The following is a 26,784-nucleotide window of genomic DNA, read 5'->3' as shown; positions in this document are numbered from 1 at the left end:
AATAACAAAGTTGTGTGTTTCAAAGTTTCAGTTTAGGGATGTCTCATAGTTTTTGTGTACGAAAAACCCTGTGATTTTCAGCGAAAAAGCTGAGTATAGGCCAACATACAACAGAGGGTGAGCAAAAAAAAAAACAGATGCAAATAACAATTTTTTTACATTCCATCAAAAATATATTTTTATATGCAAACAGTTATACAATCCTCATTTCCTGTCTTCACTTATGTTACACTGTGTAAAATGAAAGAAGGCGGGAAAAAATCGACCGGGTTTGAATGAGCTGGCAGCAAGCCTAGCAAAGAATGAAATGCTTATATCTATACATGTACGGAGTATGATGTAATTTATAAGAACAAAGTTATAAGGAAGATTGAGTAGAGAGCTTATATCCCGCTATTACAGATGAAGATGCTAGCGAGAGGAACGCAAGAAGAGACATGCTGATCGAAGCTGCTGATGAATCTGTGAAAATATTGTCTGATGATTCCCTCATTCTGTTTGTGAGTGGAATTGCGGATGATGCTGATGACAATAGCAGGTACGCTGTTATCTGCAAAATACACACTTTATTTAGCTGCAAATAAGAGTTCTATGATTCTCTGTTACCCAAACTTAGACTTGGATAAAGTTGCAGGCAGGCCATTATCAGCAAAATATACAGTTTCAGGTTTCATCACACATTAATTTACCTGCATGTTAGAGATATATAAACCTCTGTTACTCAGCTCAGATTTGGCAAAATACTACACTTTTATACTTTGGTGAAAATTTTCAATTCGTATTGAGATGTGTAAGCTCTGTTACTCAGACTCGGATACAAATGTAAACATCTACTCCCTCCGTCCCGGTCATTTGTTGTCCTTTGGTTTTGGCACAAAGACCAAGGAAAAAGGAGAGGGCCAATTACTAAATGACATGTGGACCAAATTGAGTGTGAATGACCAAATTGTTTATCAAATGCATTCCTAAAATAGAAAGAACAACAATTGACTGAGACACCAAAAAATGGAAAAGGACAACAAATGACCGATACAGAGGGAGTATAATTTTGTGAGTATTTTTCAAACTCTTGGCTTGATGTGTAAGACTCAAACTCAGCTACAAACGTTCGACAATCCAATAGTTAGTGAATATTTTCATGGCCTAAAACGAAGTATTATGTCACGTCGAAAGGACTATTGTGTTGAAACACGACACTCAAAGTTAATAGCGTAGGTTGTACAGATACCTTAATAAGAGATCGTCCTACCAGAAACATGTTTCAAGTCAACAATACTATTAAACTTGTAAGATTTTGAATTCGTAATGGCATAGTTAAGAATTGATAAAATACGGATGCTGAACTATCAATTTCACTTAGAGTCTGGCACTTTTCTAAATTCAGCTTCGGAATTGTATAAAAGCAAACAATAATATGATTAGATACCACATAGCTAAAGAATTTGTAACAACATACAACAATCATGTTGACTACTTAGTAAAACAATGAGAGCTTAATATTAAGACTAGTTCTACATTCAACTGAAGAGACTAATATATTTCTAATGTGCCTTAGATTCATAGGTCATGACTCATGACCTAAGAAATTCAAACATGCCTACATACATGAGAATAAATATAGGTTTAATGATCCGAAATCTGTTGTCTCGGTCTTATCTAGTTCTTGGCAAGATACCTCAGATTGTTTTCTCAATCAATGTTATCGGGATCGGGATTCTAATTTGAATCGATGGGAGGTTAGGAGCGAATCGGTGGAATCGGATCGTAGAATCGTAAGATTCTACAAATTCACTAAATATAGTTTTTTATTTGGTAAAAATATATAATTGAAGATCAAAACACTTATTTATACCCAAAATATTGACAATTAATGAGTTTAGTATCATTTCATGAACATGTTTCTACAAATGACATGAAATTTGGATTTTACGATGTCGTTATATAAAAATTTATTTTAGTATCTTTACTAGGGAGTCGGATCGTAGGATCGTAAGATCGTAGAATCGTATTATGATCCTACTTCTAGAAAATTTCAAATAAATATGATCGTAAGATTATACAAACATGATAGAATCGTAGGATCCGAGGGATTCTGACAACAATGTTCTCAATATTACACTACTTAATGTTTGATACACCTCTCACTCTCTCAGATGATTTATCTTGCATCCCACAGAAATATTTCAATTTAAATATCACCTTAAACGCATCCGTCATAACATTGATGCATCACAATTCGCAAATTGGTTATGATAAATTTGATTCAACACCATGCTTACAAACATTTCGATGTATTTTGGTTTCAATCAAAGAGCTCAATCAAAGTCACAAAATCGTGTTAGCGGTCATCACAAAGATCTTGATATATTACTCCGTAGAACATAGTAGAACATACTTAAATCAGCTAAGTATTTCATATGCATACTCTAGCAACATTAAGATAATCCTCCATCCGTCTGAGTCAATAGTTTAAGTTTACTTTATTTTTACCTTATTAAATAAAGTATGTGTAAATTCCATACTGGGACAGAGAGAGGAAGTACAAAATTTGGATTATAGAATTCCAATTAACAGACTAATTACATCATGATTTTTTTTGTCAAAGTAATTTAAAAATAACTGTAATTACAGATAAAAAAACTTAAATGAAATTGGGTCTAGTAAAAGCTAATTTAAGTGTACCTGATCTCCAACAAAATCAATCAAAGCTGAATTCTTAAAAGCAAGCAATTCCTTGCCAGTTGAATGTTGATGAACTTGCTTATATGTTTGTACTCCTGTATAAATGGTTGACAATATTGCTATGGCCAACACATACCTTTTTCCAACAAAAACCCAGCCACAATTTAATTTAATTAAACCAAACAAACCCCATTCAAGAATAGCAAAAATAACCAAAAATAATACAGAGTCGTGCCAATTATTTGTTTACCTTTGATTAAAATATCCGTCACATAAAATATACTCGCTCTCATTCACTATAATGTTCCCATATCATATGAGCACAATATTTTAGGAAAACTATAAAAAAAATGAGGAAAGGGTTGGGTGGGGATTGGTGATAGGAGAGAGGGATGAATAATTAGGAATTAAATAAAAAATTATGGGGTCAAAACATTAAGGAAAGTAATAAAATAAGGGTAAAAGAGTTGTGTGGGGTTTGGTGATAGAAGAGGGGGATAAATAAAATAGCAGAAAAAGTTATCAAAAAAGGAAAGGGGAACATTACTTGAATAATCCGTTTTGGGAAAGAGAGAACATTATAGTGAATGGGAGGACTACTTAGTAAAAGTAAACAAATGATTGGCACAGAGGAAAAACTTTGTAACAATTACCTATATTCTTCATATTTGCCAAATTCTCTCCAATCACCATGATTGTTACTAGCCATAATGATAAATGAAAGTAAGGAGAAGAACAAACCAAGTGCTCTTAACCCCAATGACCCTTTTCTTAAGTAATCATCTCTTTTCCACCGCCGGAGCACCGATCCTACCCCGAACCCTGAAGATCTAACTGTCACCGCCACCGGCTCTCCGCCCTCTACGTCGGTTTCCGGTGGCGGTTGCGGTAATGCCTTTTTCTCTGATTCCGGGGCTGGGTTCGACATTTTGGGTAAATGGGTTATTGAATTTGGGTAGGAAAATTGTTAAAATTTGACCAGAAAATGGAAGAATATATTCTTTGGGTAAGAATTTGGAGGTTGGAGTGAAGTGGAAGAGAAGGAAGGAAGAGGAAAACAGAGTGGATTTGCTGGTGTTTATTTGGGATGTAATAATAATATACGGAGTTCTTATTAAATTAAAGTAGTTATTTAGTTTGTTGAGTTTTTCAAGGATGATTTGGCTGTGGTGTCCATTTTGTATGTGGTAGTTATTTAGTTTGTTAAGTTTTTTTTTAGGATGATTTGTTACGGTGTCTATATTGTATTAATATATAATATAAGTATGGTAGTATGTGACAATTTTATGAATATTGTATATTAATTGATTAAAATGCCGCCGCATAAAATTAGTTTTTAATGATTTGTATCACAATAAGTACAAAAATAAATAAAATGAAACCACCTGTGATATGAAATGATCTTATACAAAAATTACTCGAAAATGATATACTTCTTATGCTATAAGGGAGTAAAAGTGATGTTGTAATTTGTCCTATTCTATAAATACAGGGAAATGATAATATCACTACAATTTTGGTTAATGCTACAAACATATGCACTTTTAGTTAATGGCACAAACATACAAGCTAAGTATTAGTATACGACGATATTATTCACTACCTCATAAACATGAGTGACATTAGAGCTGTTCATGGACGGGACGACTAGACCTGGCAAAATCAACCCGACCCGATTGACCCGACCCGAAAAGGATGACCCGAGACCCGAAATCGACCCGAATTGCTGAACCCGAATGACACCCAAAGCCCGAAGTGACCCGACCCAACCCGAAAATGACCCGAGCTTTCATGGACCCGTAACAGACCCGACCCGAAATGACCAATCCGAAACCACTCAACCCGAAAATTACCCGACAAAATAAAACTTTAATTGACCCTAATAGACTTGAAATGTCTCTCTTCTCTTAATCTTTGACCCGAAAATGGCCTGACCCGAATTAACCCGACCCGCTTGACCCGAAACACACCCGACCAACAAACCCGAAATAGACCCGTAACCCGAAATGAACTGACCCGATCCGAACTAACCCGCAAATTTGAGAAACCCGAAATGACCCGACCCAAACTGGCCCGACCCGAACCCGACCCGGCTGACCCGTTTGCCAGGTCTAGGGACGACCCATTAGGTCAGTCTCGTGCGCCCGCTAACAACACTTGGAAAACGTATTTTCAAAAATTTACAAAGTCTCGGCCCACGAACCCGCCCAAAACCCGCGAACCCACATGTATGTGGGCCAAAACTATCATGCTAGCTTGGCCCACGTCCAGCCCAAATCCGTATTTGGCCACCTTTAAGGGGGTCTTTGGTTCACGCGTGTGTATTGGTTTGGAATCGGGAATCATACCTGAGTGGTATCGAGTTGGAACTTGATACCTCATACCTTGTGTTTGGTTCAATTTTGGGGGGTATGAGGTTAGAAATCAATCAAAACTAAAAAATCATCAAAATACAATATTTTTAATAATAATTTAATCATATAAATATATAAAAAGATTTTATTTACAATTGTTTTTATCACTTTTTAATATTTCTAATTTGATACCATGAGTATCAATCTCATACCCACCCCTCCCTGGGTATGATAAACTCATACCTCATGGGTTTGAAGTATGAGTATGAAACATTCATTTTTGTCAAACAAACATATGGTATGAGTTTGATTCATTCCAAACTCATACCTATATTGGATGAACCAACATCCCCTTAGTGACATTAGTGATTTAGTATTAATATTATCATTTCCCTAAATATATTACTCAATAGTTGATTGTATTGTATGCATAAAACAATCACACCTAAAAAACGTATTTTTAAATTGAGTATTTTCTCCTGTGATTGTAAACTAATCTGACAGCTTGGATGATTGGAAGAGGGTCCCACAATTTCTGAAATAATAACTAACTTGTTCAAGATGGCGCTAGAAAGCAAAATGCTGTAATTATTATTCGAGAAGATAAGAGGAAATAAAGTGGCAAAAAGGGTAAGAAAAGGAGGTTTCTTGTGATGACTAGGAACATCCAAATACTCCAAATAACGTGTAGGCCGTAGGGTATCAGGTATGGATTGGTGTTGCGTACAAAACTTCTAATTACGCTTTTCATGTTTCCATTTATTTCGAAAGCTATTACCCCGTACTTGACAAAAGTTCCGATAGAATTTAAAACAATTTAGGGGTTGCGAAACGTCATTGATGTTTTGTAACGAATCGTCGACGTTTTTTTTTTAAAAAAAATACTCATTACCCTTACCTTATCTCTTTCAGTACTCCCTCTCTTACTCTTACTCTCTAACTCTTCCTTACCCCGCCGCACCATTTCACCGCACTACTACCGCTATTACAACACCTATACCACCACCGCAACACCTCCACCACCATCGCACCAACACCACGGACGACGGCAGCACCAACAATTCTTGTTTCTCTTCTCAATTTCCTTCTTTATTTCAAGTAAGTCGGTTTTTTTTAATTAGTTTAGATTTAGTTATTGTATAATTTTATTTTAATTAGGCTAGTAATGTATGTTTGTCTTGATTTGTATGAATTCTCGTCTCAATTTCGTTCTTCTTCTTCATTCTCGTTCCTCTTCTCAATTGCCTGAAGCAATGGTAAACAACCGCTAAGACCCTGGGCCTCGCGTCGCGAAGCCATCCCCAACTGTCGATACAAGTTGGCCAATGTCGCGACCCCCCAAGCATACTTGCTAATATCACCCAAATCAACAAACAACGGCAACATACAGGCGATGACTCTATCACCAGACTTGTCCATGAACAAAGTCTGTCCTAGCAACAACATCATGTAAGCCCTGAGCGAGTCATGCGGGTTACCCGAGTCCACAACCTCCCTCAACCTCTTAACCAACAATCCACCACCCTTATACAACGGTGGTTTGACATCTCTCTCAGGCACTCCGAAAAAGACTGCCACCTTCCTCTTCAAGCCGACTTCCTCCCTCGTAACACCCTCCTCCTCCTGCGCCATACCCTCCACAGACACCCTCGTGCCATCCACTCGTATCCCAAGGATGCGCTCAACGTCGTGCAACAAGATAGTAATCTCACCGAAAGGCATATGAAAAGTGTTGGTGTCGGGATGCCACCTCTCTACAAAAGCACTAATCAAATTCTCATCCAAACCGGTCGGCATACAACTCCTCAAATGACCAAGCCCACTCTAACTTACTCTCTGAGAAACACCATCAGGCATCTTTAACTTCTTCATCGTCTCTAAAAAACCCGGCCTCTCGTAGCAGCATAGCCACGCTCTCACGCTTTCCGGCTCGGTCCAACTAGTATAAGCTACGTGGCCACCAAAGCTACATAGGACGCTAATGTGACTGCGGTCCACCCTGAACCGGATCTGTAAGATGCCAAAATAGATCCGTCTTCTTCGTCTTCTTCCTCCCGCGCTACTAGATGAACCCTCAACATAAGGCCGATATCGAACTTTACCATCTCGTACCACCTTTTTAGGTGGTGCTTCGGCAGCCTCCTCGTCCAAAAACTGAGAGTCATCCTCGTCCTCCTCCTCCTGAACCGATACATCAAAATGTTCCTCCTCCTCATCATTATCAGAATGGGCACCGGCTACACCATCCCTATAAAGCACACTCGGGAAATCAGCCTCGCTCGTAACGGGATCGGGAGAAGGGCAGGGAGTGGGGTTAATGTGGACGCCTTTTGCCCGACTACGATGTGGCGGTAAAGGTAAGGGGATCCGCCGCTTAGATGACGTCAATCTTCGGTTTCTCGTACGGCCCGAGGTAGTCATAAGGGCACTAGTAATAGGAGATTTGTCAAGGGTTTGTAAGATGACATGTCCTCTATTTTTGAGGTTTCTCTACAAACCTTCTATTGCTAGACATAGGTGTTGAGGTTTGTAGTTAAGAAGGGTTACTAGATTGTATGCTGGTTTATAGAGAGAGTGTGAGGGGAATAATAATAATGTGAGCCACGTTATGAACTTTGTAAAGGTTTATCTATTGTTGGGATGGGGTTTGTAGGTAGATGGGTTTGTATATTAGCTTATGTAGTATGACAACAAACCTCTTGGAGGTTCATCAATTTCTAATGCCCTAATGTTATCTTCAATATCCGACATCTGCATTTGCGATGTTAATACGTTAGATAAATATAAAAAAATGTTTTAATACAAACAAATTCAAAATTACCCATTTAAATTCAAAACTAGTTTTGTTACCCGTGAAAATCACGGATTCACGGATTATCTCTAGGAAAATTAAAAATTTAGATAGTTGATTTTTTTTTGTGAATATCAAATGAAATCGAAACTTATTTCATCATTGATCATATGCCTATTCTTTAATTTTGATCATCATCTAATAAAGATTCATAAATTTTAGAATTTGATTATGTACGAATTAGAAAACTTTAAAACCAAATTGAAATTATTAGTTGTATAAAAAGAAAAATTTAACTGTGGAGTGTGCATGGCATCAAGAGTTAGCCGCTAACCATAGAAATTCACCATAAGGTCTTCCTTTCGTACTGCCTATCTACAAAACAAAAGTACAACAAAAAATAATACACAAATTAGTATTTCATCATTCCAAATTCAAGTTAAAGGAAAAATAATCCAAATTTTTACCACCCACAAATGATTATTTTGGAGGAAAACAAATGAGACTTTCTTACATAGGAGAGGCTAAATAATGTTAATTTGGAAGTTAAATAATGTACACTAAAATTAGGGTTCATAAACTTTAAATTACATAAATATTAATTAGGAAAAAAACAAAAGCATTCAAAGGGTTATATTTTTGTATATAGTGGGTTGCTTTATACAATCTTTATGGTGGTAGAAATTATTGCAAAATTAGTATGAGAGTTAAATGGACTAACGGTTAGGCTAGGGTAGGGAATTAGAAGAGACTTGTGAGAAAATTCGACGATGCCTTTAAGAAAATCATTGGACTTATGTGAAAATTATCGTGGGTTGAATTTAAATAATGGTTGAATATAAAATGACATAATTTTATGTTTAAGAATATTATTAAGCTACTCATTTGTTATTTGTTTTTCTTTTCAAGTTTGTGTAATTTTAAATAAATAAATAAATGTATAAATTTTATGAGCTATATTACTATGAAAAATGTTAAGCGATTCACTAACATTTCTTTTTATTGTAAAATGGGAATTTTAATTGTAAATTAAGAAATTTTGATGTGAATTTTGGTAAGTTACATCCTTTTTTTGGAATTTTTTAATTCAACCATTAAATATAGTTTGTAATTTGGAAGTTTATGAGTAATAGTTATTAAATGGAAGATTAGTGAATGAAAATTGTTGTGGATTTAATAGCCATTATAAACTACTGTTTCCCATCTTTTAATTTGCCTTTTCATTTATTTTTGAGTTATGAGTATTATTAAATAAGATAATTCATTAGCGAGGAGCTCAAGAGGTAAAACAAATAAGAAAAAAATATTAATGAAAATTACTATTATTATTATTGATCTTAAATAGTGGTTGAAATAAAATGTCATACCTTTACTTTTAAGAATATTATTAAAATTCGCAATTATTTTAGTTTTAATTAAAAGGGTTTGTATAACGATCTTAAATAAATAGATGTAGGTGTAAATTTAAGTGGTACAATTTCAGGAAAGTTAAATTTAATTTTTTACCAAAAAAAAAAAATTTACAACATTTTCAACCAATATTTTATCATATGAAAATAAATTAAAAAAAAAAACTATGAAAAACTTTAATCAATTCATTAACATGTTTTATTACAAAAGATTCAATTAAAATGTTAATTTTATAAGTTAATGTTATGTTGTCAATTGTCATTAATCAAGCAATATAAATTAAAATTAATTAATATTAACCAATCTAAAAATGATATGTGGAATATAATTAAATGGTATAAGTAGCCTTTTAACTATATAGTATAGATGTCTGCGTGGAGAATGGTTGGGTAGGCGTGTGTCAATCTTAACCAAGGTGGTAATGTGAATGTCTATGTGACTTTTCCACATCCTACGTGGCTTTGTCTAGTTGGCATTTTTTAGGATGTCTTTTAATAGTATTTATAGATTAACAACTTTTAATACAAAAAAATATAAATTAACCATTATAAATAAAAATAAACAACTTTTAAAACAAAAAGAATATAAATTACCCATTATAAATAAAAATAATCAACTTTTAAAGCAAAAAAATTATAAATTACCCATTATAAATAAAAATAAACAACTTTTTAAAAAAAAAATATAAATTACTCATTACAATTGAAAATATACGGTTAAAACGAAATAAAAAGGTCCGAACCATGGACGGACATTTGAATTTCAAAGTCCGACCATGGCCAAGACTTTGAGTTTCAACGTCTGGGTCCAGGTAAAACGTTGAAACTCAACGTCCTCTGCCATATCAGACGACCAGAAGCCACGTCAAAGCCACCACCAACATCCAAGCTCATCGTCCTGCCCCCTACCAGACGATGAAACTCATCGTCCTGACCACTCTAAGACGATGAAACCGATTGTCCCTACTCGTATTAGACGTCCATTTTTTTCGTCCCTACCCCTATCAGACAATGGGATTCAACGTCCCCTCCTCCTTAACAAACCCGACAACTACAACAACAACTCCATCGACGACGACAACAACAACAACAACAAATACGACAATAATATAAACCGAATTGCGAAGAGAAACGAGAATGAAGAAAAAGAACGAAATTGAGACGAGAATTCATACAAATCAAGACAAACATACAATACTAGCCTAATTAAAATAAAATTATACAACGAAATATAAAATAATTAAAAAAAAAAACCTGACTTACTTGAGAATAAAGAAGGAAATTGAGAAGAGAAACAAGAATAGTTGGTGCTACCGTCGTCCGTGGTGTTGCTGCGATGGTGGTGGAGGTGCTGCAATGACGGTGGTGGTGCGGTGATGTGGTGCGGCGGGGTAAGGGAGTGTTAGAGAGTAAGAGTAAGAGAGGGAGTAGTGAAAGAGAGAGGGTAAAGGTATTTTTTTTTTTTTTATTTTTTTTTTTTAAACGTCGACTATTCGTTATAAAACGTCGACGACATTTCGCAACTCGGAACAATTTCAATACTGAAACACTAGCAACATATGTGTATTAGAAATGACAAATAAATATAAGTAAAGAGAGTATTCCAAATATTTCGCAGCGTCGACAAAATACGTGAATAAATAATATCGAGCAAATAAAAAGTAAAAGACAATTAGCCCAACTGTTACGATTGACCAACACTCCAATCGATGTTTTTCTACTAGTATATACAAGTATAAACAGAAGACGACGGGTTTTTTTTGGTCAAACGAAGAGGGAATTCACCCCAAAAAATGAAAAATAACTAAATTAGAAACAAACTAAACATCAGGAGACGGAACAACGCGAGGTCAGACAACTCCGCTAAGGTCCTGTTTTTCTCCTCCCACGTGACAAGATGTTGCGGCTACGAAACCCCGAGATTTGCTAATCAATCGCCCCACCCATTTGTCTCCCTATAATATGCGCTGCACTTTAACGTCCTAAGGAGTATCTTTAATGAAACAATTACAAATCAAGATTAAGGTAGAAAAGACGTCAACTTTATAGGTCCAACATGTACTATGTCCAATAGTCTCCAACTAACTTGTACTATGTCCACTTAAACAAGTTCATTTGCTTCCATTGTTTAGATCAAGATTAAGGTAGAAAAAGCGACAACTTTATATGTCCCAAATTATTTTTAAGGACTGTCCTCTCTCTAAGTTTTCTCTCCTCTCCCTCTCTCTCTAAAAACACAAAAAAAAAACCTAGCCTCTCTATAATCCGCCGCCTCCACTGTCCACACACTTTCTCCTTCTTCTCCTACCCGATCGTCGGCGATGGGTCCATCCCAAGGCTCTTCTCCGGCGATCCTTCACATATCCTCCCTCGTTTGACCCATTTTTTGACCTCACCCGTTATATCACATGTTTTGCCAGCGTTCTGGATTTGAACGAAATTTTTATTTTCGATCATATTTTTTTCGACGTCTTTAATTTTGTCGGTTTTGTGTTGTTGGTGTTGGGTTGTTTCTTGTTGTGTTTGTCAATGAGCATAGCTCATCAAGTCTTTAACACCCCCTTCTTACCCGGCCAGGGTAACCGGGAGATGTTATCATCTCGGTTTTCCGAGTCAGTGAATCGGAACTACAATTAAGTAACTCTTTATATAATTAAGATTTTTAATGAATTATAAATGAATAAATCACTAATACAAGTGAGTTCTATACATGACTACTACCACATCTATGCAACTATCACACGACTAAACAACTCAACTCCGACTCCGTGTCTCGGCCCATGATCACATATGTTTAATATGTTTAATGAATTACGTCTCCTCAACAACAACCGCATTCTCAAACGTATACGACAATCACAATGACGTAATATGCATCACAATATGTCAAAATACGACTCATTATGAGATAAACTTGCCAAACATATTATGAAAGTCACTTTCTCAAATATCCCGACTCTTCGAGTCGTCACAACTCACTACCATGTTATAATGCATTTCCGACAACTACATGAGGTCCACAATAATCCCCCAAATATCACAATATGATGCAACATGACTTATACCATGAAAATAATGACAAATGAAACACCAACAAGTATTCACATTATCAAAACCGAGTAGGATAGCCTACCTTTTAGCATACTCCATAAGCAAATCCGAGACAAACAAGACTCCGTCTCATAAAACCGCCTCATCCTACATAAAATCATATAATAATTATGACAACAAATTCTATATATTTATATAATATATAGCCCCTTATTATTATGCTTTAATTACCCATATTACTGATGTGACCATAATTAGCGCATATTTAGCCCCCGAATTACCCTTGTTCCCATGCTTTTTAGTGCATATTTGGGTCATTTCTTATCTTTAGTTCTTTGTTTTGCATATTCTTTGAGATTTTGATCCCTTGGTAGGAAAGGAGTAAGAATCTTGCATTTTCATGGCAAAACGAGACTAAATTGATCGAATTCAATGACCAAGCATCAAGGAGAGACAAGATTAGAAGGCCTTTGTACATAATATAATAGAAGAGCAATGTTGAGAAAGGATCCTTGAGTCCCCAAGGAAATCCCCAAGGAATTTATGAAGAAAAGGGAAGAAAAGAAGAAGATGTCTTGCTGAGTGACAATCCGTGCGAATTGTCCCCAATTCGGCCGTCCCAAAGCTGCACAATCCGTGCGGCTTTGCTATAATCCGCTCGGATTCCACCTCCACAATCCGCCCGGATTCCCTCGAATCCGCTCGGACCCCATCACCAGAATCCGCCCGTCCCGACCTTATTCCGCCCGGATTCCAGCACAGCGTGATTTCCTCTTCTCCAAGCTACGAAGAAAGAAGCCCTTCCTTCGAAAAATATCGGCTCCTCCTTGCTCAATCTAAAAAGTGTAATTACTAGTTTAGCCCTTAGTTAACCCTAATGCATCCTCCCTAATTTCCACTATAAATACCCCATTAGTCTAATTAGAGGAGGATGTTCTTCTTATCAATAATTAGAGTAGTTAATATCAATCAAATCTCTCTTTAGTATTGTAATCAACAATTAATCAAGTTCTAATACAAGTTCTATTTCCTTAATCTCTTTTTTGTTCATCCTTTATTTTGGGTAATTGAAGATTATTTGGGTTATTATTGGGAGATTGACAACCTCTCAATCAAGCATTCAAGTACTTCTTTTATCTTTGCTTTATTATTGGAATCATTAGGAGGTATAATCTCTTAATCCCTTTTTTTAATTATTGTTAATTACTTTCATTTATTCATCATGTTTCACATTGTTGGTATGATTGACAACCTTGCTAGCATGATCAACATGATAATGAGTGAGTAGTCTCTTAGCTAGGGTTAATGGGTGATTAGGGGAAACCAACATGGGGAATGATTCATGCTTAAATTAATATGCTTTCATGTTTTATTTGCTTGCTTGTTTTGATCTCAACTCATGCACATGTTATATTTGATGAAATGCTAAGCCTATGAATCCTTGCATTTACCACCATCACCTATCTTTTCAATGAGACTTGTAAGACATAATCCAACTCGAGTCTCATTAGACCATGCATGTTGTTGAGTAGGGAAGATTAAGTCGACTTGTAGGTGTTGTACAATCTAATCGATTCGGCTCCGGGACCCAAACTTTCCTAGGATTGTAAGATATAACCCAACTCAATCCATCACAACAATAATTGCTTGCTTATAATTTGAGAACATGTTTGTATGATCATATCCCATGATTCCCCTATGATCCCATGACACCCTAGTGCTTTTAATCAATTGTTTACACCCTCTTTAATTCATCTTGCTTGTTTATTTTCATTGCTATTTTAGTTTAGTGACCTTCTACATCAACCCAATTTGTGACACCCCTTAGACACCACTAGTTGCAATAGAACTCTCATTTCAACACCCGTCCCTTGGGATCCGACCTTTACTTGCCTCTTTACTAATTGTAGAGTTGTTTGTGAAGTTATAAATTGTGTTTTGATTCGACCGTGACCCAACGACCACATCTTTAATTGTGAACACGAAACGGACCCGATCAAAAATGGCGCCGTTGCCGGGGACGGTGTTTGTTTGATTTAGATTTCTTTTTATTGTTATTAGTTGTGTCTTTCTTCGCCTTGGGGAAGTAAAACTCTTCAAGGTTTGTTCTAATTGTTTTCAAGTTGTTTGATATTTTGCATGTCTAGAAAGTCACAAGGTGATTTGTTACCTTTTGACCGTGAAATCGAAAGAACCTTGACGAACAATAGGAGACTTGTTAGGAGGAATTTAAGAGGTATTAGTGAAGTTGTTCAACCCACTAGTGAGTTCGTCAATCCTTTCGCAATAGAAGGAGAGGAGAACCCATTACACAATACCCCACAAAATCCATCTACAATGCCTAAATTCTCGTCACACTCCGTACCCACCGAGGAGAATCTACCAAATGGTACTCCTACACCGCAACATCTAACCGGAAATTTTATTGCCAAGTCCGCCTTCATCCAATTAGTTGAGAGGAGCCAATTTGGGGGGATGCCTAGTGAAGACCCTCATTCTCATATGGAAACCTTTTGCGACTATTGTGATGCAATCTCTCAAACGGGCGTGACTCAAGACCAAATTAGATGGGTCTTATTTCCTTTTTCCTTAATCGGCACCGCGAAGCAATGGTTGAAGGGCCTTGATAAGGCCACCCTCGGAATAGATTCTTGGAAGAAGTTGGCTCTAGCTTTCTACAAAAAATTCTACCCACCGGAAAAGACTAACATGCTAAGAGCTCAAATTACGGGTTTTAAGCAAAGGGATGAAGAGTCTTTGTATGAAGCTTGGGAGCGGTTCAAGGGAATTTGTCGCTCATGTCCTCACCATGGACTTAGCGAATGGTTTTTGGTACAACAATTTTGGAATGGTGTATATGAAGATTCTAGGAACCTTCTCAATATGGGATCGAATGGAATGTTCACCGAAGTTGATGACAATCAAACATGGAACAAGATTGAGGAAATGGCGGTCCATAACTCACAATATAGTAGACCTCGCAAGGCTACTAGAGGAGGAAAGCATGAAGTGGACTCCGTTACTCAATTGGGTGCTCAACTTAGTGCTCACATTGACACAATCAACTTGAAATTTGAACAAGCTATGGCTAGACTTGAAGAAAACTCAAAATCATCAAAGCATCATGTTAATGCCATGACGACATCCTCATCAATCCCAAGTGGGATATGTGAGAATTATGGAACTTTGGGACATGACCAAGGTGAATGTAGGGGAACAAATGAACAAGTGAATGCTTTCCAAGCATACAAGAGTGGTACCCCTTATTCCAATTTTTACAATGAAAACACCAAATTCCATCCAAATCTCTCATACAAAAGCCAAAATGTTCAAAACCCTCAAACAACATACACTCCACCACCCATGAGAAACCAAAATCAAAGACCCTTTTACAATCAAAACCAAGGTTACCAAAATCAAAATCCATACAATCACCAAAATGACCAAGGTTTTGATGTCCAAAAAGCGGTCCTCCAAATGCAAAAGAATCAACAAGAATTTTTCACTCAAATGCAAAAAGATAGCCAAGCAAAGGAAACCACCATCAACAACATTCTAGCTCACACCAAGATGTTGGAAACACAATTGACTCAACTAGCATCTTCAAGCTCACAAAGGCAAAAGGGGCAATTACCACCTCAAAGTAATCCCCCTAGACATGAAACGGTTAGTGCCATTCACTTGAGAAGTGGTACAAGGTATGAAGCACCAAAGAAGCAAGTTGAGGATGAAGTTGTGGAAGCTAGTGAAAAGGAAGAAATTGTGCAAAGCTCCAAAGATGGAGAATCATCAAAAGAAGAAAGTTCAAAGAAAAATAAAGACAAGGTCAAGGAGAAGGAGCCCATTGTGATTAGACTTCCTTTTCCAAGTCGTCAAGCCAAGCTCAAATCTGATGATCAACTTGGAAAGTTCATGGAAATTGTGAAGAATTTGGAAGTCTCAATTCCTTTCACAGAATTAATCAATCACGTGCCGGCCTATGCGAAATACATGAAAGATATCCTCACAAAGAAGAAGTCGATCCGGAAGCTTGAGACTATCGCCTTCACTAAGGTGAGTAGTGCAATACTTCAAGGGAGTTCACCTCCAAAGTTAAAGGATCCGGGAAGCTTCTCAATACCGTGTACCATTGGCGACACGACGATCAACAAAACCTTATGTGATCTAGGGGCTAGTGTGAGTGTCATGCCGTACTCGGTGAGTAAAAGGTTGGGGATGGGAGAGCTTAAATGCACCAACATCACACTTCAAATGGCCGATAGATCGACGAAGACACCATTAGGGATATGGGAAGATGTCCCCGTGCGAATTGGGAAGTTTTTCATCCCGGTGGACTTTGTCATTGTTGATATGGAGGAAGATTCCAACATTCCAATCATTCTAGGAAGACCTTTCCTACACACCGCGGGTGCGGTGATTGATGTGAAACATGGTGAGCTCACTCTAGAAGTGGGAGATGAAAGCATAACTTTTAATCTTGACAAGACTATGAGAGCTCCTCGTTTGCATGAACCATGTTTCATGATTGATCATTATAGCCGAAAGGATGAAAGGAAGAAATCGGAACTCCAATGGAAGAAGAAAATTGAATATGCTCCATTCAAAGAGCAAGTGAATTGTGACAAGGAGAGCTTGCAAAGCTCAACAAAATCAATCAAGGAAGAAGAGGATGGCCTCATTGGCCAAGAGAAGAAATTGGGAGAGTTGTCTCCATCAAAGCAAGAGATTTTCAATGATCAACTTAATGAAGTTTGTGGTCTTTGGGACAACGAATTTGAAGGGATTTTTAATCCCTACATTGGTAATGCCATCGATCAAGATCGACAACAAGGGCCAAGGTCTATTGAAGATCTCTACCATGATAATGAACAAGCTTTCGATTACTTTTTCAAGGTGTTGAGCAACATCAACAACACCTTGGACATGCCCCCTTGACATCTCATCAAGAATGAGAGTTTGGTGGAGTCCTCCCTAAACCACCACTTGTAAATATTTCTAACTCCCTAAACTTACATTTCAATTCTTGTATTGCATTTTTTTTTGTCATCTTTGGATTCTTATTTACTTTGATCAAGATAATTGTCATGTTTGAGAGAAGTAAGGGAGGGACTAACAATTTCAATTGATGTGTAGTGCTTTACCTTAGTGTGGGGATGACAATTGCCTAGGCTATCCATGCCTAGTAGTGCCCCCACAATGAAGAACACAAGATTTGAAGAAAGAATAGAAGAATGGTAAGGGAAATGCATTGTGCACGGGTGGAACTGAATCCGAGTACACAGGGGAAGAATCCGCGCGGATTCAGGAGAATCCGCCCGTCTTCAGTAATCCGAGCGTACTGCAGAAAAGATGCCCGTCCTGAACTGAGCTGAATTTTGAAAATTTCTTGATCGTGGATCTGAATCCGGGCGTCTGAGAAAGCAATCCTTTGTCTTGAAGAATCCGCTCGTCTTGAAATAAAGACGCCCGTCTTTGCAGCTGAGGAAAACAAGAAAAATTTCCTGGACTGAAACCCGTCCGTCTTTAGGCAAATCCGCCCGTCCCGCATCAAGAAAATCCGAGCGTCTTCTTCTGAATCCGCCTGTCTTTAGGCGAGTTTTATACAACCCAGAAAGAGCAGAATCCGCACGGATTGGGCAGAATCCGCACAGATTGCCCCTGCAGTTCAAAAATTTCGGTCTTTATAAAATCCCCCCCACCTTCCTTCATTCATTCATTCATTCATAAACACTACCCACAACATTAAAACCCTCACCCTCTCCATCCCAAAAACAAAATCCCTCAACAACATTCACCAAAAACAAATCAAATCATCCTTCTAACAACAAATCAATCACTCCTTCTTCAATAAAAATCAAAACCAAGCACAAAATCTTCAACCTTTGAGTCGATTTTTGATTTCATAAAGGCAAAGCCTTTCACCTTTAAATCGATTTGGGTATACTACAAATTGAAGATTTTTCATTCTTTTCTTGGTTAGTTCATCAATGGCAAGGACTAAGGGAGCAACAAAAGCAACAAAGGCACCAAAGGCTAAGGCACTCTCACAAAGGCAAAAGGCTCTTCAAACAAAGAAAGCATTGGCTATGGTGGTAGCAACACCAAACTTGGAAGTGCAACAACAACAACAACCTTCTATGGGAGCAACAACACCTTCTACTCCGGAAATTGATCAACTTTTGCATTATCCGGAGGTAACTTTTATTTCCGAAACCCATAGAAATACCTTTGTCAAGTTTGCTAGAAAGTCATTACAATCCACCAAATTTATATGTGAAGATACCTTAGAAAAATTGGGTGTTCTTGAGCAAACTAGAGCCTTTTTCAAAGCCATGGGGTTGAAGAAATTGTTTGAAACAAAGGAATTGACATACCCCTCCCTTACCTTGGAATTTTTGAGTTCTTTGAAAGTCACCAAAGTTGAGAATAGGGAGAATCTCGAGTTTCGTCTAGCTAATGTTAGTAGACGCATTTCCTTTAGGGAATTGAGTGAAATTTTGGGTCTTAGTGATGAACCGCGTTATTTTAAGAATTATGGAAAGTATGACCCCGAACCTCTTTGGGAGGAAATTTCCGGGAGGAAATTTGAGGACTTTCATGCGAGTCGTGCTCTTTTGGTCCACCATCCGGGCATAAGAGTATGGCACAAGGTCATGGGAAACACCATAATTGCTAGGAAAGATACCAACCATTTCACCAAACTTGATTTTATTCTCCTTGAATCGGCTTTGAACATTGGAAGAGTACACACCAAGCCTTACAATTCTTTGATGCTCTTGGTAGATAGATGGCTAAACATTGATTGTGGGAAGAAGGGCACTACCGTTATTGTCAATGGCGGCCTAGTCACTATCCTAGCTAAGCACTTTGATCCTAACTTCAATAAGGATAACAAGTACAAAGCAAAGGAGGGTGGTCATCTTGTTGATTTGCATACTATGATACACAAGTACAAGTGGGTTGCCCATAACCCCCTTTACACTAAGTATGGATGACTCACTAGTGAAGCTAGCTCGTTCACCTTGCCTTCAAAGATTTGTCGTCTAAGCATCCACCGGACCAATTATCTACTTCCCCTTTCTAAAGAGGCTGAGTATATTATCCAACAACAAAAGGGTGATCTTGAAACTCCCTCCTCTTCCATTGTCATACCACCTTACCCCTTTGAGTATGAAGAGTTCAAGCCGAAAGGAGTTGAAGCTAGGAATGATTATGTGACTCTTCTCATGCAAGCAATGCACAAGCAAGCCTTTGAAGATCGGAAAAATGCTTACTTGGCTCAATATCCACCCCTCCTACACTTAGCTAGGCAAGGACTACTTGATCCATCTTGTCCTTGCCTAGTTGGGCGGATAGAGAAGTCCTATTTCCGGGTGCATCTAGGGTCGTTTTGGGTGACAATGAGGTTGTTGGTAATGATGAAGAAGTTGATGATAACATTGATGAAGAAGAAAGTGAAGAAGGAGAAAAGGATGGTGAAGATGATGATGAGCAAGATGAGGAAGAAAGTGAAGAAGCAAATGACAAGGGAAGTGGCAATGTGACCACTTCTAATGAGGAAAGTGATGGTGATAGCATGATGGAAGATTAGCAAGCCTTGGAGACTCCTACCCTCTCATGGTTTGTCTATTTCTCTCTTTGTTTTAATTATAATTTTGATCATTGTTGGAGTAGTCCTAGAACCATATAGGACTCACACCTCGGTACCATTGAGGTGTTCTCATTTTATTGTTCCCATTTTCAAAATCCAAAATGACAAATTAGTTTCATGCATTGCATAATATGTGCATGAACTACACCCATCCTTAGCTTGGACATTAGCAATAGTGTCTCACTCGGTTTGGGGAAGTTAATGCATACACAACGGGAGGTAATCTAAATTATCCTCTCCGTCATAACAAAAACCATGCATCATGTAGTGTAGCTTAGTGTAGATTGCATTTAGTGTAGAAATCATGCATCATCTTTGCATAATTTCCATCATTTTGGCCATTGAGGACAATGCCCATATTAGTGTGGGGATGGGAATTCTAACATTTAACTCTTATTCAAAAATCCAAAAAATTGAAAAATTTCAAAAATCATAAAAATTTGAAAATTGAAAACCCAAAAACATATTTATTTCCTTTTATAGTCTTGTATATATTGTCTTGTATATATTGTGTTTGTTCTATCCTTGTTCACATTGATTGACTACGCCACATCCGAGACATGAGGATCATGAAGACCGCATGGTATGATCTTTCCAATCTCCTTTTTCCTCTTTATGTTAATGACTATGTGGCTCTATTTTGATTGATGCGGTATAACAATGTGAGCTTAGGACTTGCATTTAGTTTATATGTCATATTAGTTGATAGAATCACTTGCATTAGGATGTTTATATTAGTTGCATCATGGCATGTAGTTGCATGTTAGAAATGTTTTGAAAAATGTCTATTTAGGAACTTTGACAAGAGCAACTAAGCCATTACAAATACTTGTTCAACTTAAGACTTTGCCTACTAGAATGGTTGTAAAACACCCTAGATAGTGTCATACTAGTGTCTTTTGACCCATGACCCAAAGCCTAGTCAAGGGTTTGCATGTGAGTCACCTATCCAACCCCGTGATGCGATGTGGACTTGGTTAACTTGTCTAGGTGACCTTGTTTGACCTTGTGGTAAGGCAACCCAAAAATATTTTCTATCAATAAGCTTGAAGTGCTCATTTCAAAGAAATTTTGTCATGTGGAAGTAATCTAATGCCAAGGAACCTCAAATGTTATGAATTGTTGAAAGTTGAGAAATTTAAGTTGTTTTGATGGAGGTGTACCACTTCGATGTGCTTTGGTGCGGGATCCATTGAATTGGGCCCCCATACGGTTGTGAATTCGGCCGCCCAGAGACAGAGTGACTATCACCCCGAAAAGCTATTATCTAGAGGTTAACCGGTTGCCTAATAAGCGATTGGCGAAAGCAAAGGACACTAGCCCGGAAGGGACAAACCCCATCTTAAATTTTTGAAATGTGAAAGTGAAATGAGGACAATTTTGAATACTAGTCATATCCACCCGTTGTGAATAAAGATTTGAGCATTTCATTCCCAAAAAGCCTTTTTGTCAAGCCACTTGGTTGAGCTTGGGACGATCCATGACCTTTACTTTTGTAGAGAATTCGAGACTTGTCATGTCATATGCTACTGGCATCATAGGGATCATCATTCCACCACCATCCGATCGCTCTTGACGAAAGCATTTGGAAATTGAGGACGAAAGTAGTCTGGTTTAACACCATTTGGAGGTGATTTAGTACCATCCTCTTAGCCTTAGTAATTTGTTGAACTAGTATTTGTGAAGGATTACATGCTCTTAAATTTGTTCCTCTTTAGTGCCTCCGCCACTTGATGAGGAAGTGGCTATTCTTTTTGTAGATGCATCCATTATGTGATTTTGTGTGCTTAATGTTTGGATATGTCGCCATTTTGGCAAGACCCACCTTGCCTTGCAAGAGGGCATCTTACCTCATGGTTGTCTTGTTGTGAGTTGAAGGGGCGGAGTGAGACCCGCTAATTGTCTCATATCGGCTATATTATTAGGATAGGTTAGTATTGGTCCTAGTCTTTGTCACCTCTTTACTCGGGATGAGCAAAGGTTCGGTTTGGGGATATTTGATGTGACCATAATTAGCGCATATTTAGCCCCCAAATTAGCCTTGTTCCCATGCTTTTTAGTGCATATTTGGGTCATTTCTTATCTTTAGTTCTTTGTTTTGCATATTCTTTGAGATTTTGATCCCTTGGTAGGAAAGGAGTAAGAATCTTGCATTTTCATGGCAAAACGAGACTAAATTGATCGAATTCAATGACCAAGCATCAAGGAGAGACAAGATTAGAAGGCCTTTGTACATATTATAGTAGAAGAGCAATGTTGAGAAAGGATCCTTGAGTCCCCAAGGAAATCCCCAAGGAATTTATGAAGAAAAGGGAAGAAAAGAAGAAGATGTCTTGCTGAGTGACAATCCGTGCGGATTGTCCCCAATCCGGCCGTCCCAAAGCTGCAGAATCCGTGCGGCTTTGCTATAATCTGCTCGGATTCCACCTCCACAATCCGCCCGGATTCCCTCGAATCCGCTCGGACCCCATCACCAGAATCCGCCCGTCCCGACCTTATTCCGCCCGGATTCCAGCACAGCGTGATTTCCTCTTCTCCAAGCTACGAAGAAAGAAGCCCTTCCTTCGAAAAATACCGGCTCCTCGTTGCTCAATCTAAAAAGTGTAATTACTAGTTTAGCCCTTAGTTAACCCTAATACATCCTCCCTAATTTCCACTATAAATACCCCATTAGTCTAATTAGAGGAGCATGTTCTTCTTATCAATAATTAGAGTAGTTAATATCAATCAAATCTCTCTTTAGTATTGTAATCAACAATTAATCAAGTTCTAATACAAGTTCTATTTCCTTAATCTCTCTTTTGTTCATCCTTTATTTTGGGTAATTGAAGATTATTTGGGTTATTATTGGGAGATTGACAACCTCTCAATCAAGCATTCAAGTACTTCTTTTATCTTTTCTTTATTATTGGAATCATTAGTAGGTATAATCTCTTAATCCCTTTTTTAATTATTGTTAATTACTTTCATTTATTCATCATGTTTCATATTGTTGGTATGATTGACAACCTTGCTAGCATGATAAACATGATAATGAGTGAGTAGTCTCTTAGCTAGGGTTAATGGGTGATTAGGGGAAACCAACATGGGGAATGATTCATGCTTAAATTAATATGCTTTCATGTTTTATTTGCTTGCTTGTTTTGATCTCAACTCATGCACATGTTATATTTGATGAAATGCTAAGCCTATGAATCCTTGCATTTACCACCATCACCTATCTTTTCAATGAGACTTGTAAGACATAACCCAACTCGAGTCTCATTAGACCATGCATGTTGTTGAGTAGGGAAGACTAAGTCGACTTGTAGGTGTTGTACAATCTAATCGATTCGGCTCCGGGACCCAAACTTTCCTAGGATTGTAAGATATAACCCAACTCAATCCATCACAACAATAATTGCTTGCTTATAATTTGAGAACATGTTTGTATGATCATATCCCATGATTCCCCTATGATCCCATGACACCCTAGTGCTTTTAATCAATTGTTTACACCCCCTTTAATTCATCTTGCTTGTTTATTTTCATTGCTATTTTAGTTTAGTGACCTTCTACATCAACCCAATTTGTGACACCCCTTAGACACCACTAGTTGCAATAGAACTCTCATTTCAACTCCCGTCCCTTGGGATCCGACCTTTACTTGCCTCTTTACTAATTGTAGAGTTGTTTGTGAAGTTATAAATTGTGTTTTGATTCGACCGTGACCCAACGACCACATCTTTAATTGTGAACACAAAACGGACCCGATCAATTACTCATATTAATCACAAATTAATTATCCCCAACAAAACCCCCAAAAGTTAGGGTTGATAGATCTTTAATTACAAGATGAAAAAAAGAAAGATAATGTACATAATATTATAATCCAAGATTAGCATCTATGGAGAGGTGTTTAGGAGGGTTTTAGAGAGAAGGGAAAAGATTTGGAGTGATAAGGAGAAAGAATGAAATGATTTAGGGTTATTAGGTGAAATAAGATCCTGTCATAGGTTTTATCGCCCACTAATGAGTTGCACTCGGTCGAGTACTGAGTCCACTTGGCCGAGTATCACCCACTCGGTCGAGTACCGCATGTACTCGGCCGAGTGGCACCTGCTCGGTCCACTATAGCCTCCACTCGCTCCATTACACACTAACTAGGTCTGTTTTAGGTCATTCTTGGTCTAGTGTACGGTCATCCCTTACTCCCAAGTAGTCTCTCATCAAGTCCGAGGGTCCTCTTACGCATCCTGAGTGTCCTTTGCGGGTCCCAACATATCCGGTTATTACATGGTCGATTAGGGACCGATTGTGTAATACTACTTGCTTTTGGAGTTAGAGGTTTATGGCTATTACAGGATTGGATTGAATTGGTTTTATTTATTGCTGGCTTATGACTGATTGTATAGTTGACTGACCTTGTGTGGTTTTGTGTTGTGGTTTCCTTTCTATTATGTGTCTGCAGTGATCCATTTGATATTGCCGACAAATGGTGAGCAGGTAGTGTTATAAGGTTTTGATGATTGCTGAACTTTAGCTGGAAACCTTGGAGGGAGCGAGTCACCGCTGAGTTCACATAGTTTAGACGGTCTTTGGTTTTGGTTTATATTGTATCAATAGTTTTGTATCTCTAGTTTTGAGACTCGACTTGTATCAGTAGTTCTAAGTTTGTATTAATAAAGTTATATTTGTTCTTCTATTGTCAATTTGATATGTACTACCTTGGGCAACCGAGATGGTAATGCTTCCATTTGCTAAGGTAGGCCTTGGTAAGGCTCTTTGGTAAATAGGTGTTACAAAGTGGTATCAGAGAGACGATCTTGGAACCTGAACTAATGAACCAAATGAACGTAGGGTGTCTAATAAAATGAACCCGGGTAGAGATTGTTAGTATATGATGTGAACATTATTTGCACACATTTAGTCCCCTAATTGAGCCTATTTTGCATACTATTATAACATTCCATAGCCATTTTATCCGTCAAATGCTTTCTATTTTGCTTTCCTAGTGCATTTCGTATGTTTTGTAGGAAAGAAGATAATAAGGCGGAAATTCCCGTCTTTCTTGCATATTTGGAAGCTTATTGGTGATATTAGATGGACTAGTATGAAGAGGAGGCAAGAACTAAAGACAATTTTAGAAGAATAAGATGAAAGTGAAGAAAAGGATTCTGAAGCAGAATCCGAGCGGCCTAAGGCACAAGACGCCCGTCCAAGAAGCATAATCCGATTGTCCAAGCCTCGAAGACGCTCAGATTCCCTTGTTACAATCCGAGCGGATTCGCCCAAAGACGCTCGTCCACCCCTGCAAGAATCCGAGCGGATTCCCCTCCTGGACGAACGGATCGTGGCGTCTTCAGCTGAGATGCTCATCTCTCCGAAAAGACTAGCAATTCCCTGCTTAGAACTCACAAATGTAATTACTAATTTAGCCTTAGTTAACCTAATGAAGCTCTACTATATATACCCCACTTGTAAATAATCAAGGCATAGAGTTTTAGATTAGATCAAGCCTCCACATTAGAAATTCATCTTAGATTTCATTAGGAGTAGATTAGAATAGATTACTCTTTAATCTTTCCACAAATCCTACATTAATCTCTCCTTAATTATTGTTCAAGTTTGTTACTTTTGGGTAATTAGAAGATCATTTGGGTTTATTGGGAGATTGACAACCTTCCATCAATCATCAAGTACTTCTATTATTCTTTGCATTATTATTTTGGAATCTCCATAAGTATAATTCTCTTAATCCTTGTTTTAATTATTGTTAATCTTTCTTACTTGTTCATCATGTTTTGCCTTGTTAATATGATTGACAACCTTGTTAGCATGTTAAACTTGATAATGAGTGAGTAGTTACTAAACTAGGATTAGTGGGTAATTAGGGGAAACCAACATGGGATTAATCATGCTTAATCTAATATGTTTTCATAATTAAATTCCTTGCTTGTTGTGATGTCAACCTATGCACATGTTATGTTTGATGAAATGCTAAGCCTATGAATCCTTGCATTTTTACCCATCTCTTATCTATTCAACTTGACTTGTAAGATATAAACCAACTCGAGTCTTGTTAGACCATGCATAGAAGTTGATTAGGAGGAAATTAAGTCGACTTATAGGTGTTGTACAATCTAATCGATTCGGCTCCGGAACCCAACTCTTCCTAAGAACCGTAAGATATAAACCAACTCGGTTCCTCCACAACATTAATTGCTTGCAACTTTGTAAACAAGTTTGTATGATCAACACCATGAATCCCCTATGACCCCATGATATCCTAGAACTTTTAATCATTTGTTTACATCCTTCCTTTTATTGCTTGTTTTACTTTATTGCTTTTATTAGTCTAGAACACAACTACAAACCCAAACAAATCGTGACACTAGCATAAATTGAGATAGATAGACTTAGAACCCAAAGCACACTGTCCCATGGATTGACCTCGACTTACCGCTAACTAGTTGTTTGTTGAGTATTATAAATGTGTTTGATTGGATGTGTGACGACCAACTCTTGTCCTATCAAAACTGCTGCCGCTGCTACCGAGGCCAGCAAAGAAATGGGTCCTCCGGCCAAGAAGGCGAAGCCTGGTACAGATCTAACCTGTGGTTCAGATTTAGCTGGTTCATTAGGCGTTCCTGATGACAGGCTCTCTGGCATGTCAATGAACGTTGACATGGATGCTTTGTCCGAATTTTTTGTAGATCAACCGCCGTCGTCTACCGGTCCCTCGAACGGCGTATTGAGAAGCGACTGCGCAGACGGGTGATAAGGATGCCGCCGTCGTCTCCTCCTCCCCGAAGCCTTCCCCCCCCTTGATTAGAAAGATCTTTGGCGAAGTGGGTGATATGGCGG

The 26,784-nt window shown here is 37.8% G+C and overlaps 1 protein-coding gene and 1 non-coding gene across 2 annotated transcripts; both read right to left on the bottom strand.

Moving 5' to 3' along the window:
* Positions 1-135: 135 nt before the first annotated feature.
* On the bottom strand, positions 136-3,848 carry LOC141606267 (CASP-like protein 4B1). Its single transcript, XM_074425333.1, has 3 exons — positions 3,336-3,848; positions 2,683-2,818; positions 136-550 (listed from the first exon to the last, which is right to left on the bottom strand). The coding sequence occupies exons 1-3, from the start codon at positions 3,608-3,610 to the stop codon at positions 359-361; spliced, it is 603 nt and encodes a 200-aa protein (XP_074281434.1). The 5' UTR covers positions 3,611-3,848; the 3' UTR covers positions 136-358.
* Positions 3,849-14,996: 11,148 nt separating this feature from the next.
* On the bottom strand, positions 14,997-15,103 carry LOC141618090 (small nucleolar RNA R71). Its single transcript, XR_012531299.1, has one exon. It is a non-coding gene; the product is annotated as a small nucleolar RNA R71 (small nucleolar RNA).
* Between the last annotated feature and the right edge of the window lie 11,681 nt (positions 15,104-26,784).

Source organism: Silene latifolia, chromosome 1 (genome assembly GCF_048544455.1).
Source record: "Silene latifolia isolate original U9 population chromosome 1, ASM4854445v1, whole genome shotgun sequence".
In the NCBI taxonomy this organism is placed as follows: domain Eukaryota; kingdom Viridiplantae; phylum Streptophyta; class Magnoliopsida; order Caryophyllales; family Caryophyllaceae; genus Silene; species Silene latifolia.
This window is presented reverse-complemented; position numbering and strand designations above follow the sequence as displayed.

Bases quoted from the DNA above. Each gene is read 5' to 3' on its own strand.
- LOC141606267 (XM_074425333.1), bottom strand. From the start codon at position 3,610: ATGTCGAACCCAGCCCCGGAATCAGAGAAAAAGGCATTACCGCAACCG. The intron at 2,819-3,335 runs GTAATTGTTACA...TGTTGGAAAAAG, and splicing joins GGCAAATATGAAGAATATAG to GTATGTGTTGGCCATAGCAA. The intron at 551-2,682 runs GTACACTTAAAT...TGTATTTTGCAG, and splicing joins TTGATTTTGTTGGAGATCAG to ATAACAGCGTACCTGCTATT.